This window comes from Staurois parvus, unplaced genomic scaffold (assembly GCF_062004578.1).
Source record: "Staurois parvus isolate SC_StPar_1 unplaced genomic scaffold, SC_StPar_1.0 ptg000029l, whole genome shotgun sequence".
NCBI classification, from domain to species: domain Eukaryota; kingdom Metazoa; phylum Chordata; class Amphibia; order Anura; family Ranidae; genus Staurois; species Staurois parvus.
In genome coordinates, this window is record NW_028317825.1 from 9329688 (window position 1) to 9344476 (window position 14789).

The following is a 14789-nucleotide window of genomic DNA, read 5'->3' on the forward strand; positions in this document are numbered from 1 at the left end:
GCTCTCCTAGAATAACTGCCTGTCTCCTGGAATCTCCACCATGCTCTTGAGACTGTGCTGGGAGACATAGCAAACCTTCTGGCAATGGCATGTATTGATGTGCCATCCTGGAGGAGTTGGACTGCCTGCGCAACCTCTGTAGGGTCCAGGTATTGCCTCGTGCTACCAGTAGTGACACTGACCCTAGCCAAATACAAAACTAGTGAAAAACAAACAGACGGAAAAGATGATTAGGGGAAAAAAAAATGTCATTGGCCTCCACTTGTAAAACCATTCCTGTTTTGGGGGTTGTCTCATTGTTGCCTATCTAGTGCACCTGGAAAGTTCATTAACACCAAAGCAGCTGAAACTGATTAACACCACCCTCTGCTACTTAACTGACCAGATCAATATCCCAGGAGTATAATTGACTTGATGTTATACTCTGCTCAAAAAAATTAAAGGAACACTTTTTAATCAGTGTATTAACACAGAAGAAGCGGGTATGTAAGGTGCTATGGCAGAGAAAATCTCAGTATGCAAAATAAAAATAATAGCAGGAGCTGTATAACCAATTTTAAAAGTCACTTTTATAAGGTAAGGTGATTGGCTGCCAAGATATCAATTGTATGCCTTCAGTGCTCTACACTTAATTAAAAACAAAGAAACTAAAAAAAAAATCAATGATCAAATGAAGTCCAGTATTGCCACTGGCAATCAGATGTATAATCTGGGCTTCAAGTTAACACTACCATTATCTATTATAAGGAAATTTCCAGTTTACTTTAAAATCTGTCATGTAATTTTCACGTATCTTTTCCCACCATATCCGCATCAAAAACAAAACTGAAGCCCTCATTTCACGATTTATACCGTTAAGTGGACAAAGTAAACCTGTCACCTACTCAAGCAATATTATTAAAGAAACAGGGGGTTACCTTCAGAGAAAACTGCAAATCAAAAATTATAGTTTCAAAGATTTAGGCAGCTGAATTTATATACAAAGCTTAACTTTTCCTGTAAGTGTTGCACAGTTGCTTCCTGCTTCTCTACACTGTAATGTGGAACTAAACTGTATCTGACCACCACAAACCAAAAACACGTTAGTCCTTTTGAACACTCAAAGTAAATTCACCCATCCATCCATGTCTCCATGTTTTATTTTGCTAATAAATCACTTTGTAAAACACTCCCCTAGCATTTCTGGCCATGGCCATCTTTAGTAAGGGCAGATTAATTATGCAACATTTATTTCCTGAAAACCCATCAGGCATACAGGCAGGAGCGCGTGCTTAGCTGTGAAAACCCCTTCTCCCTGCCTGAAGACTCCTATGATGTATGACATAATTTGCCTAGGCCTGGAATCCAGGAAGTAACTTAAATGTAAAAAAAAAAAAAAAAAAATGTACAACTAGTAAGTTATGTACATTCCTATCTATTAATGCTAGCAGCACAAGGATTACAAATAGTCCATGATGATCGAGAGAGTGAAGTTCTTCTTTAACTGAATGATGTGCAGCTTCACTCATAAAAAAAAGCTTTGAAGAGTGAAGGTGGACACAAGCACAAAATAAAGGAAAAAAAAAAAAAAAAAAGTGTATATAGCTACAGATGCCCATTTCTTGGGATCTACCAATTTCTCTGACATGTGATTTTTACTGAAGAGAACCTCTGAGTATGCATTGTTTTTATTTTATGTCAGAATTGCCCTGCTTTGTATCAGATGTACTTTAAAGCTTGACTATTAGCTGTCAATACTGCTTATACGGCACCAGTATATATGAAAGGTGAACCACAATACTAAATTTCACCAGCAGGTAAAACATAATGATGGTCATAATAAATAGACTTTACATTCAATCATTTAAAATGCAAAAAAAAAAAAAAAAAAATCCAACTAATCCAAATTCTATTGGATGTTCTACCAGGAGTTTTTAGATGAAAACAATTACTTCGTAAACCATTTTCTAAAAAATACAAGCTCTTCATCGAAAAACTATCAAGCAATCACACTGTTAAGTGTACAGCCTGGATTAAAGCTGCAGAAAGTGGAACTTGTGTGTTAATTCAAAGAGGCGAAGGTTAAACTTAACCGTCATATGTCGTTTCAACAGACTAACAGATGGGGGATTTACATTTCATGTGGATATTCCTTTAAGCGTACTGACGTACAAAAAACATGATGTTCAGCGTTTCAAATTAACAACATAAGATCTGAGTATAGAGCTTGTTGCAAACAGCAATCGTTTCATTTTACTCATCACTAGATGTGCTAGTCAATCATTGGCTTGTCAGCTCTCTGAGATGTTGCCTTTGAGCAACACTAACAGGTGCATAGTAACTATTTCTGAGCGCTTGATGTATTATACTCTTCACTAAACCTGAAACTAAAGCAGAGGTTGACCAATTTATAGAATTACATTTTTTAATATTAAAGACTTTGCAGTGACTCTGTTAAATGAAGATGCCTTACAGCTGAATGTAGCACATGAACTGAAATTGTAAAGGGAGTTCTGAAATACAATGAAATGTAATAAACCAATCGTTCCCAAGCTCTGGATAGTCACATACCTCTATTACGGACTCCACAGTGACCAAGCATCAGCTTACTAGTAGAGGGTATATGCCCCTTTCATGTATCAATAGAAGATCAAGAGAAGGTCACAAGGCTGATAGCAACCATAGGGCCTGGTTCACACTAGTGTAGGCATGGCAGTCCATTAATTTGAATTAACACCTTTGTTTGATGGCATGCACCTTTTCCAAAACGTATCCGCATGGAAAGCACATGGTCTTTTTGACCATGCAGTTCCAGCACCCACAATCACACTGCGGGATGAGATGTGTGGGGGTGCCATTTAGAATGAATGACAGCCCCGTATCTCACAAGATAAACATGATGCGGCTGTGGAACAGGTGCAATTCTTGCACCTGCAACCAGCCCACAGCCATAATGTGTGAGCCAAGCCTTCACCAAAGCTAAGCCCCTTAAGTACTCTTTTAACCATTAGCCGCCCGGCCTATAGCCGTTTGGCGGCCTCAAAACCGCTTTAGCTTTCCGGGGTGTACGCCATTTGGCGTGCTCCCGCACATGCGCAGTTCGCGTGGTTGCAGAGCCACGCGATCTGTCACCGGCCGTGTACCTCGGACACGGCTGATGACAGATCGGAGTACCGGCCCCCGTTGCTGGTACCATGTGACCTGCTGTGGCCAATCACAGCAGGTCACATGACAGTTGTATACAATGGATGGCTTCATTCATACCATCCATTGTATACTAGTGCCTAGCTGTGAATGGTCACAGCAGGTCACATGCACATGTCATGTGATTAGCTGTGTCCAAATCACAGCTAAGCACAAAAAAAAAAAAAACCTGAATGAATAGATTTCATTCAGGTAAATGCTTGCTTATAGCAAAGTAATTCTTTGCTATAAGCAAATTGTGTAAAAAAAAAAAAAAAATACTGATCACTTCCCCAATGTAGTACAATGTTACTATCGTAACATTGTACTACTTTGGTCATAGTAAAATCTTAAAAAAAAAAATCTTAAAAAATTTAATAAAGAATTAAAAAAAATAAAATAAATAAATAAATATATATATATATATATATATATATATATATATATATTTTATTTTTTTTTTTTTCATACTGTCATCAGTCAGTGTCCCTGATCACCGCCATGCTAGTTATATGACAACGCTGTACTGCACTGGTGACAGTATGTGAAAAAAAAAAGTGTGAAATTTTTTTAATTTTCCGAAAAATTATGACAAAAAAAACACAACTTCAAAAAACTCGCCATGCCTCTTATGAAGTACGTCGGACTGTCTACTTTGCAAAAAGGGGTCATTTGGGGGATATCTGTACTGTTCTGACATTCTTGGACCTCAAGAAATTAGATTGGCTGTCAGTACTTCAGGATTGATCAATTTTCAGATCTATACCATAGTTTGTGAACTCTATAACTTTCCTACAAACTAAAAAATACATCCTAATTTGGGTTATTTTCACCAAAGACATGTAGCAGAATACATCTTGGTCTAAATTTATGAAGAACAATTATTTATTTGTAAACTTTTATAACAGAAACAAAGAAAAACGTGGTTTTTTTTTTCAAAATTTTTGGTCTTTTTTTGTTAATTTAGCAAAAAATAAAAACCCCAGCGGTGATTAAATACCACCAAAAGAAAGCTCTAGTTGTGTGAAGAAAATGATAAAATTTTAGTTTGGGTACAATGTTGTATGACCGCGCAATTGTCAAAGTGTGAGAGCGCTGAAACGTGAAAACTGGCCTGGGCAGGAAGGTGTAAAATTGCCCGGTATTGAAATGGTTAAAGGAGTGGCTGGGGGGGGGGTGGTAAAAAAAACAAGTGGGCGAGCCAGCATTTTAAACTCTGGGTGCAGAGTTTGACAGGCAGTATAGTCTGTCAAACTTTCCCATTGAGTTAACAGGGCCACACCGCAACCATGTGCAGTGCACATGATTTCAGTGTGGTAGTGTGGCATTATAGGGTTAAGTCAGGCAGTTAGGAAGCTCTGCAACACCTCACCGGTTAAATGCCCCTGAAAAGCAATCAGAACCAAAATCACTCTTCAGAGGGCATCACACATCATAGCAAGTCTAAAAGAGCCCTTTCAGTGACTCACCACCACTGAAGAGGTCTTGGATTTGGACGTATTTGTATTGTGATTGCTATTCGAGGTTCCAAATATGCCGCACTTCTATACTGCTACTACATTCCTGCTGTTAGTATGACCCAGAATCAATCTAAATTTCTCACTCCATAAAAGCTCCCTCCACTTAGAGAATTGATGTCTACTGCCATTTCCTAAATGGTCACAGAGGAAAAAAGCACACAGATGTAGATTGCAATACTCATGACAGATTTGAAGCCCACCACTGGTAGATAAAAGAATAAGCAAATTCCTACACAAAGCTATTCTGCAAATGAAACCTAAATGACCTGAAAAAAATATTGAACATCCTGGTTATGTCTTACACACTGGAATATCTACTCTATACCATGGGGGAACAAAAAGAAAAAAAAAAAAAAAAAATCAAAAACTCAAGGTCTTGTATACATGGGCGTTTGCATATGAACTGCATTTTTACAAGTGAATACAAATTAAGAAACAGTTCAAACCAAATCCTAACCAACCAAAAGCAAGGCCAGGGAACATAAAAGCTTCCTAGTATAATGCCTATGCACACAAATTCTAGAGTCAAAGTTTTTGAGTATGGCAAATGGCTTAAAGCAGTTTTAAACCCCAAAACAAATATGTACTCGGGGGGTGGAATTTTTTTGTTTAAAATACTACTTGTCCCTCAATACAATCTACTTGTCCTGACAAAAAAAAATTCTCAGAATGGAAAATATAAAAGGGTTGATTTTTTTCTTAGGCAGAGGTGCTTTTAGGGCTTTTAAAAATGAAAGGGGCTGTATGGCAACTTAAACATGTTTTTTATTTTTTGCACAGCAGTTTTTCAAACGATTTTTTTTTTAATACACTTTTTGGAATTTTAATGCAAAAAAAAAAAAAAAAAAAAACCCGACCAATTTTTTTGGTAAAATATAAAGGTGATGTTACGCCAAGTAAACAGAAACCAAACATGTCATGCTTTAAAATTGCACACGCCCATGCAATGGCAACAAATCGTGTAAATTTTACTATCCATAGGTGACGCGTTAAAAGCTTTTATAGGTTACCACAAGCATGTGGGACTGATGCATGCATTCGTTTTTGCACGTGAGCACAGGGGGTGCGTTAACTTTTTTTTTTTTTTTAAATGTAGAATTTCTTTTGCCACAGTCACTTTAAATTTTTTTAATTGCTTTTATTGCTGTCACGAGGAATGTAAACATCCCCTGTGACAGCAAGAGGCAGTGACAGGTACTCTTTATGGCGAGATCTGGGGTCGATGAGACCCCATATCCCTCCTCTGCCCTAAAAAGCATTTGATCACACCAAGATCGGTGTGATCAAATGCTCTCCATTTTTAAAAATGGTGCAGTTTCCAGTTCGGGAAAGAGATGTATGCTCATTGCTTCCTATATCATAGTCTTTATCAGCTTCTATGATCAGCCAGAAGAAGCACTGCCTGGTTGTTCGGGTGCCCCAGATTGGACAGGCTCTGTCTCCCCTCCCAGTGGATGGGACTCGGACAATACAAGGCTGCAGATAACAATAATTGAACTATAACAAAAACTAAAAATGTAAATATATAAAAAAAAAATGAATTAAATGAAAAATATATAATATTCTGCACATAACCATAATCTGATATTACCAACAAAAATAATAAATATATATAAAAAATGTAAAAAATAAAAATATATATCTGCAGATAAAAAATTAAACAAAAATAAATGCAAATATAAATAGAAAATAAAAATATCAAAATAAATGCAAATAAATATAGCTATATTTTATAGAGAAAATAAAAAATATATATTATTATCTATTCATTCTGCAGAGAACTGTAATCAGATTACTACTACAATATATAAAAATATAAATAGAAAATCTACATACATATATTTATATATTAAAAAAGTCCCGCCTCCCACTATTCCAGTAACACCCCCCCACCCCCTGTTGCCCATTGGAGAGCGGCCGGTCAAAGCCAGGTGTTCTCCGTATGGCCACCTGGCCCTGATTGTGTTCTTATGGAGAGCTGCTGGACACGGAGAACACCTGGCTCTGACTAGCTGCGTTCTCCACCAATGGGCAGAGGGGGGAGGGGGCAGGACTGGACTGGCGTGTGCCTCTGCCAAGTGGGAGGGGGGTTCCAAACGTCTGGACAGCCTGCAGAAGGCAATGGGAGGGGACGCGCCCCCCCCCACCTCTCTGAAGCCACTTTATTTCAGGTACTTATATAGCGCTGTCAATTTACACAATGCTTTACATACACATATTGTACATTCACATCAGTCCCTAACCCTCAAGGGGTGTACAATCTTAAGTCCCTAACTCACATTCATACATACACATACTAGGGACAATTTAGACAGGAGCCAATTAACCTACCAGCATGTCTTTGGAATGTGGGAGGAAACCGGAGTACCCGGAGGAAACCCACGCAGTCACAGGAAGAACATGCAAACTCCAGGCAGGTGGTGCCGTGGCTTGAACCAATTTTACGAGAGCCGACTGTTGGCTCTAAACCCTGCTGCCTGCCCACAGCAGGGCTAAATGTATATAAAAAAAAAAACTTCTTGCCTGGTGACCGGAACTGCATGTTCCAGGCATCGGGCGATAGGAATTCAACATCCCTGGTACTAAATTGCAGCTTACCAATCCTTGGATGTGGTGACTGCATTCGTTTTCTTATTAAAGCTTTTACCCCTCTATTTCAGCTGGTGATCCAGCTAGTAACACTTCTTGTTTTAGGGTGTATGCATTCTGGATGATGTAGTTAAAGCAGACATCTTTGAACAGAGCACTGTCAGTTTGGGGAGAGGAGAGAGTTAGTTAAATCCATCTAAATCTGCTAGTCTAACAAATTGAAGCTGAACTCCACTTTTTAAACAGTTACAGCCAACTGTTTTTTTTCCCTTTCGGGATAAAGGATTTACATACATAGATGAATAAAAGCTGACGACTGTAAGCACCCCTGTCAGCGGTAAACGGTTTGCCTCAACCCTCTAACGCAGTGGTTCTCAACCTGTGGGTCGCGACCCCTTTGGGGGTCGAACGACCCTTTCACAGGGGTATCCTAAGACCATCAGAAAACACATATTTCCGATGTGTAAAGAGCAGCTACTGTGTAGAAAGCAGCTGCTGTGTTGAAAGCAGCTACTCTGTTAAAAGCAGCTACTGTGTTGAAAGCAGCAGTATTGGAGGTAAAACAACACTCATGAATTATAATTACTGGGTAAATAATTTTATGGTTGGGAGTCACCACAACATGAGGAACTGTATTAAAGGGTCACGGCATTAGGAAGGTTGAGAACCACTGCTCTAATGGCTACTGTGGAAAGCTTGGTTTGCTAAATTATGTTGAAAAAGAATAGACTGAAAGAATCATCAGGTGAAAAAAGCAAAAAAAAAAAAAGCCTAAAGAAGAAAACGAATGCAGCCACCACATCTAAGAATTGTTAAGCTGAAATACTTGTTTCGTTTTTGGGATTAATATTCCTTTAAAAGCACTAATACCCAGAAGCTTCTGAGTACAATTAAATAAGAATCATTTTTATATTGAGCCTCAGTTTTGTAATTCAAATGCTCCAGAAGCTCAGACAAGCATAGATTAATTTCAAGATCTGGAGCACTGAGCCAAAACACTAGTCACTGCTGTGTAGACAAGCCAACTGTGGTAGTTCATATAATCCCACCTAAACAGCTTTCTTTCTAAAACTATTGGAGTAGGTGGTACTTCACATGAACATAATTAAAATAAATCTTGGACGCCAAGATAAAAACAACTGGGTAAATCTGACACACACATTTGTAACTTGCAGCAAGTTGGAACAGTAGGCTCAACCCACGCATGTACCAGGAACATGAAGCTGGAACGCAATGCTAATGTTAGGTGGCCTTTCCTGGAATTCATTTGTATGGGAGGTTTAACCATTTTGCTATACAAGGACATTACATGTTCAAAGTCATGCTCAACATTACTCATTCTAATGAGCAGGCCTCAAATAAGAATAGATGTTGTCAAATCAAATAAATCCATTATAAATTATGGATGTATTAAACAGCCATTGTTAAATATTAAAGCAGGGATTTTTTTCATTCTGTTATACCCAAGGAAGTAGCAGAAAGGGTTACGAGATGCATATGTATTTCTCATATGTCCCATTTCACAAAAAAATAAACATTATTTTTGGTCTATGAGTACACAGCAGGTGTGGAACGATTCACATTTTATTTGCATATTTATAGATACTTTTTATGACATACAAGAGATTGTTCTTAAAACTTAACTCCATGCATACATTTCTATTAGGGCATTTTTGCAAATAAAGCAGCAGCCAATGAACAATCTGATATTGAATGCAGCATTTCTAGGACTCGATTTTCCTAACTTCCTGTAAGTTTAGTGACTCCTGCCACCGAGCACCAGTTGTACAACTTCTCCATTGCAGATTATTTCTAGCAGCAGCATCAATATGTAGGGAGGACCTGGGTGTTTCAGACTCCCAGTCTGTTCCACCCACCCACACGGTCCAATTAGATTGACAGGCCAGGAGACTCCTGGTCTGTCCCACCCACAAGGACATCATACCTTTGCTGATATTCCAGGGGATTCCTGGACTGTCAAACCCATTCCAACCTACCAGAAATGATGTAGTGGGCAGCAATGTGTAAGCGATCAAAAGACTAACAGACACTTCAGATTGGCCACAAACCCACCCAATTTCACCAGCTTAAAAACCAGCTTGGAGTTCAAAGTTAAGATTAAGATCGTAAGATAGCCAGCCCAAAAGCCAACAACCATCCCCCCCCTCACCTTCCGAAACAAGGGCCTAAATGGGTCCAAAGGTTGCAAGGGACAGGACCAATATCCACTTTCCCCAAGAAAAGTTAAAATCAGAATATAGCTTCAGCTCGGCCATCTAGTGAACATTCTGATATGTGGTTTTCACTCAAGATGAAGGTAGCCTCTGTTTCATACAATTTTCATCATGCTTAGCTTAAATTTGCAGGGATTTAGGAATGTTTTCTCTGAAGTTCATACTTACATTGTACGTTTCCAACTTCACCCGAATTCTAAAGGTGTAGGAGCGGAAATTGGCATTCTGAAATACCTCCTCGAAAGCTTGTTCATTCTGCACAGACAACACAGAAATGGTCAGAGGGAGCAACACAAAGGATCTGTCAGGAGGAAAACTTGCCCCATCCAATAACATGCACCTTTACACTTGTCAAAATAGCTCAGCAGTCATCAGGAAAGTCATTTAGACTTTCCCAAAGAGAAATGTGTTTGTTCTAAGCCTAGGTTCACACTATAAATCACCTATGAATTGCACAGGAATGTATAAGCACACCCCTATGCAATTCAGACACTATTCAGTGCAGTGCAATTTGAGCCCATTAATTTTGGATGGGTTCAAACCACACTGCATTGCACCAAAGATTGTGCATGCAGTACTTTTGGAATTGCACTGCAACTGGATTGCATTGTAGTTTAGTTTCGTGCGAACTGGTGCAGGGAAACGTACTGTGCGTACGGCCTGCTTTTGGGGTGTCATTAACACTGCAGCTACACCCGATGCAGATAGCAAAGGCAGTAAGTTTTGAATGCGGTGCGGGAAAGCGTGCGGATTGTGTGTATCCTATGTGGAGATGGGGCAAAGTTCCAAAAGGACAACCATCACTGCAGTCCTCCACCGATCTCAGCTTTATGGCAGACTGCTTAGATGGAATCAACGCAAAACGCATGAAAACCCACTGAAGGTCCTTCAGGTGCTTTTTTTGCAAACTCCAAGTGGGCTTTAATGTGTTTTGCAGAGGCTTCCGTCTAGCCACTCTACCATAAAGCCCAGATTGGTGGAGGGTTGCAGAGATGGTTGTCCTTTTGGAACTTTGTCCTATCTCCACACAGGATCTCTGGAGCTTAGTCAGAGTGACCATCGGGTTCTTGGTCACCCTCTCTTACAGAGGCTCTTTTCCCCAGTTTGCTCAGTTTCAGCTGGGCGACCAGCTCTTGGAAGAAGTTTGACACAACCAGCACTCTTGTCATTTGAGAATTAGGGTTGTCTGTGCTCTTGTGAACCTTCAGCGTGGCAGAAATTTTTAGTAGCCTTCCCCAGATCTGTGCCTTGCAATAATCATGTGCCTAAGCTTCGAGTTCCACACTGTCTGTATTGTTTAAGTTAATGGTGATCAATCTGCTACAATCCCAGCCTAACCTTAAACTAAACCCTTTCTAGTGTGAGTATAATTAGTAAATAGAATTGTGCATGCATATACCAGCCAGGAGTCTTATGTAAAGACTTTGGAGCTTGATGGGTGAGCAGAATAAACAAAAATACAAGACTATGAGAATGCAAAACCCTCTTGAAGCAGGTCAAATGCACCTGTCAAAGAACTCAGAACAATCGTCAAAGCATCCCAGACTGATGTTAAACTGATGCTATCACTACACGCCTAAAGCCTGTTGACACAGGCCATGCTCCTTTAACTCATTCCTACAGAAATTTTAGGTAACAAGGTCCATAGAGTGCTCTATGTTGTAATACAAGGACTTCATCTTAATATAACCTAAGAAACATCAAACCTTTTCCTTGAGTTCACCCAGGTACATCGCATTCTGGCCAAGAATTGATTCAGCTGCTTCCTGGAAGCATGTAATCCACTGATTCTCCCCAAAGTCTGCAATGTTTGCCTGCAACAGAAAATTAAGTCATTAGAACATTTCTGATATGTTAAGGCTGCTTTCAGACGGATCAGTATTTCTTCTGTTTTTGCATTACCAAAACCAGAAGAAAAGTGCATGGACCATTAAATCCTATGGAGCTCTTCACACTAGTCAATTGTGGGTCAGTCCTGCTTGCTGCATTTTTGGTGCATGTTTGGTGAGGTAAACAAAAAAAAAAAAAAACCACAAGCACCAAATACACATCTACGCATTGAAATGAATGGAAATGCATCAAAAATGCACTCACGGCTACGTTTTTGGTGTTGCATCTTTTTCACAGGTGCAAATACACCAGTGGTAAAAATGCATATGCATTTTTGCAATGGAGCAGTGAGAAAGCAGCATTACACTGCTTTAAATTTATGGTAAATAAAACAGAGGAACCAGAGAAAAATTTACACGTATCGAAGACTATTGAAAATGCTACTTGGCTACAATAAAATGGGTCATATTTATAAAGCAGTGAATTGCTTTCGTCAAACATTTACAAGTGGTGAATCAATGCCCGCACATGAACATCAGATTTATAGCTTTATAAATATGCTTTGATGAGTTGTTAAAATTAAAAAAAACTCAATAATGCAAATAGAGAAAGAGTGATAAAGTTCCCGGCAAGAAGCCATAGTCTCTGTATGGTAGGACCAGATGTATTGCATCCACTTCTACAATGGCTGCAGCTCTTCTAACAGGTTATTGGATATCTCTGTGCACCAAATCAAACAGAAGGCGACACCATCTAAGTGTGTCAATTTAATTAAAAACAAAGAAAGAAAAGGTTAAATAAAAAAACAAAACTCACAAGGATGAAAATAAATGGGCATATCATCAGTCCTTATTTGCTGGCAAGCCTCGGTGGAAAGAGGGTGGATGGATGAGATGTCACCTTTAAAACTGCTCTGCAGGACAGGTGGAATAGAGTTGGACTGTCAGAATGCAGCTTAAGTCCATATGACAGGCTGTGTCTTCCTTCAGCAACTATGGCTGCACTGGAACGCAAGCCAGCACTAGGACCAGAACTGGAAGCGACTTCGGGAAGTATTGACATCAAAACGTGATGGGTGATAAGTTTTGGAGCAAACATGTTATCACCCGTCACGCCTTGATGGCAATATGCTCCAATGTCACATCCAGTCCTAGCGCTGGCTCGCTTTCCAGCGTGGTTATAGTTTCTGCTGGAGGAAGACACAACCAGCCATACGGACTTAAGCTGCATTCTGACAGAGTCCACCTCTATTCCATCTGTCCTGCAGAGTGGTTTTAAAGGATACATTTCATCCACCGACCCTCTGTCCACAGAGGCTTTCAAGCGAATAAGGACTGATGATCCGCCCATTTATTCTCCTCCTTGTATTTTAACCCTTTCTTTACATGTTAAATTGTTACAATTAGATGGCGGCGCTTTCTGTTTATTATCTTGATGAGCTGCTAACCTGCAACAAGTATGCAGTAAAGAATTTATAAAGTCATCAGATTCCCTGATCTGCACACTTATTCTGGGCTAATGTATCAAAGTACTATAGCCAGTAGATTAGTCTGAGAGCAACTAGTAGTTTGAAGAAAGGTCAGCCAGTGAAGCCTAAATATTTAGATCAGCTTGTACAGCTCCAAAAACAGCTCTACAAGAAAGCAATCAAGGATTTGTAAAGTGTCGCTAAAACAAAAATTCACATTGCTGCAAAGAAATGTATTCTGGAGAAAAATTAGATGACAAAACCTATAGTGTAAAATTCTTGATAGGGTAGGGAAAAGGAAACGGCTTCATTCAAAAAGTTCTCAGAGTTTCACCTCTGATAGACAGCCAATCACGGCAACCTGTATGAGATGGATTTTTAAATATAGCTCCTGACATCGTCAACTATTGTGAGATCTGCAATTACAGGGCATAAGCTACCCTCACAGCCCACAGCAGGTTCAAGGAAAAGGATGCTAAAGTTTTGCTGTTGACAAAGCCCCGAGCAGGGCAAGAGGGATCATGAGTCAAGGCAAATAAACATGACTGGAGTTTGTTTTCAAAAAATTACAACAGTACAACAAAAATAAGTCTGTTATTTAGATATTCCACACCATCCTTCTGCCATTTGAGACTTTCAGGATTTTGACCGGCATTAAAAGGCTTGATTGTAAGTCGTCACAGCTGCTGAGGGCTGATGAATATAATAAGCCTGCAAGAAGAAAGAAGCGCGATCTCCCTACCGGGTCAGGGCCAACAAGTACTTGTATGGAAGTGGCGAGGCCGCATGTGGAGAACTGGCAGGCTTTTGCAGGAGCTCGAATTATCATTACACTCCGACATATAAATTCATCTCCCAGACAGGCAGAAATAGGCTTGGCTTTTGAAGCAGGCGCCACTAATGCAGTAGGTGCAGGGCATGGCTCCCGAGAAAAGACTAAACAAAGGCCCCAGGCCCTGAGTGCAATTTCATCTCTCTACAAAACATTTACTGTTCATTTATCTTCATAATGCTTAGTTAATCTCTGCCTTTAAAGGGAGTCATGCCAACCTATAAACAAGAACTGATAAGTAACCTCTTGCAAACCCAATGCTATCAGCAAAAACAGCATAATTTAGCAACAAGAGAAAAAAATGAAACTGTTAGAAATTATAGTGTTTGTGCATAGAACAAGCTGTTTGATAATTGAGCTTCACAAAGACACAGCACGGACATCTGTACTAATACAGAGCAGATTCAGTTTTGTGGTCTTTATACAAGTACAAAGACTTCTCAGAGGAAAAACTTGGCAGGAGATTTGAGCTTTATATCTCGGATTTTGGATCAATGACAGAGCGAGTGAGCCGTATTTAAACAAGAACGTTCAGCAGTTACTTTGCACTGAAATAAGAATGGAACTTTAGTTAAACTGCCAGTCCCAGAGCAGTTAGGATGACTACACAAGCGTGCCACTTTCATTAGGAATGCTATGGAGGCCCTTTAAAAAGGCACTAATTTAGGTATTGCACTAAATGCTCAAAACAAATGTTGGTTAAGCTGCTAAAAATGTTTTTAGGAGTAAAGGAAATCTAGAATGAATCGCTCTCTCTCTAAAGTAAAGTCCAGATAGTGAATACGTCCAATTTGTCCCCAGATACTGCTGACCCCTATACAAAAACATACTATTCACTATATATTACTAGCTACAAGTGGAAACTGTAAAAATAAGGAACCCTTCAGACTTATGTGTAACAGTGTATCCAATTTTCATTTCAAATGGCAACTGAGGTGCAGAAGGTGCCAAAAGACCGGCACTGTTTCACATTACAACACATATTTAACCACTTGCCTACAGGGCACCTATACCCCCATCCTGCCCAGGCCAATTTTCAGCTTTCAGTGCTGTCGCACTTTGAATGACAATTGCACGGTCATGCAACACTGTACCCATATGAAATTTTTATAACTTTTTTGAGACAGATAGCACTTTCTTTTGGTGGTATTTAA

General features: G+C 39.5%; 1 protein-coding gene across 2 annotated transcripts in view; it reads right to left on the reverse strand.

The window, feature by feature from the left end:
- RPA1 (replication protein A1) overlaps positions 1-14789 on the reverse strand; it is a 115918-nt gene that overhangs the window by 12231 nt on the left and 88898 nt on the right. For both annotated transcript variants that reach the window (XM_089657719.1, XM_089657726.1), the window contains 2 exons: positions 11212-11319; positions 9674-9760 (listed from right to left, as the gene is read on the reverse strand). In XM_089657719.1, the coding sequence (XP_089513845.1) occupies positions 9674-9760; positions 11212-11319 (195 nt within the window). The remainder of the gene's footprint in view (positions 1-9673; positions 9761-11211; positions 11320-14789) is intronic.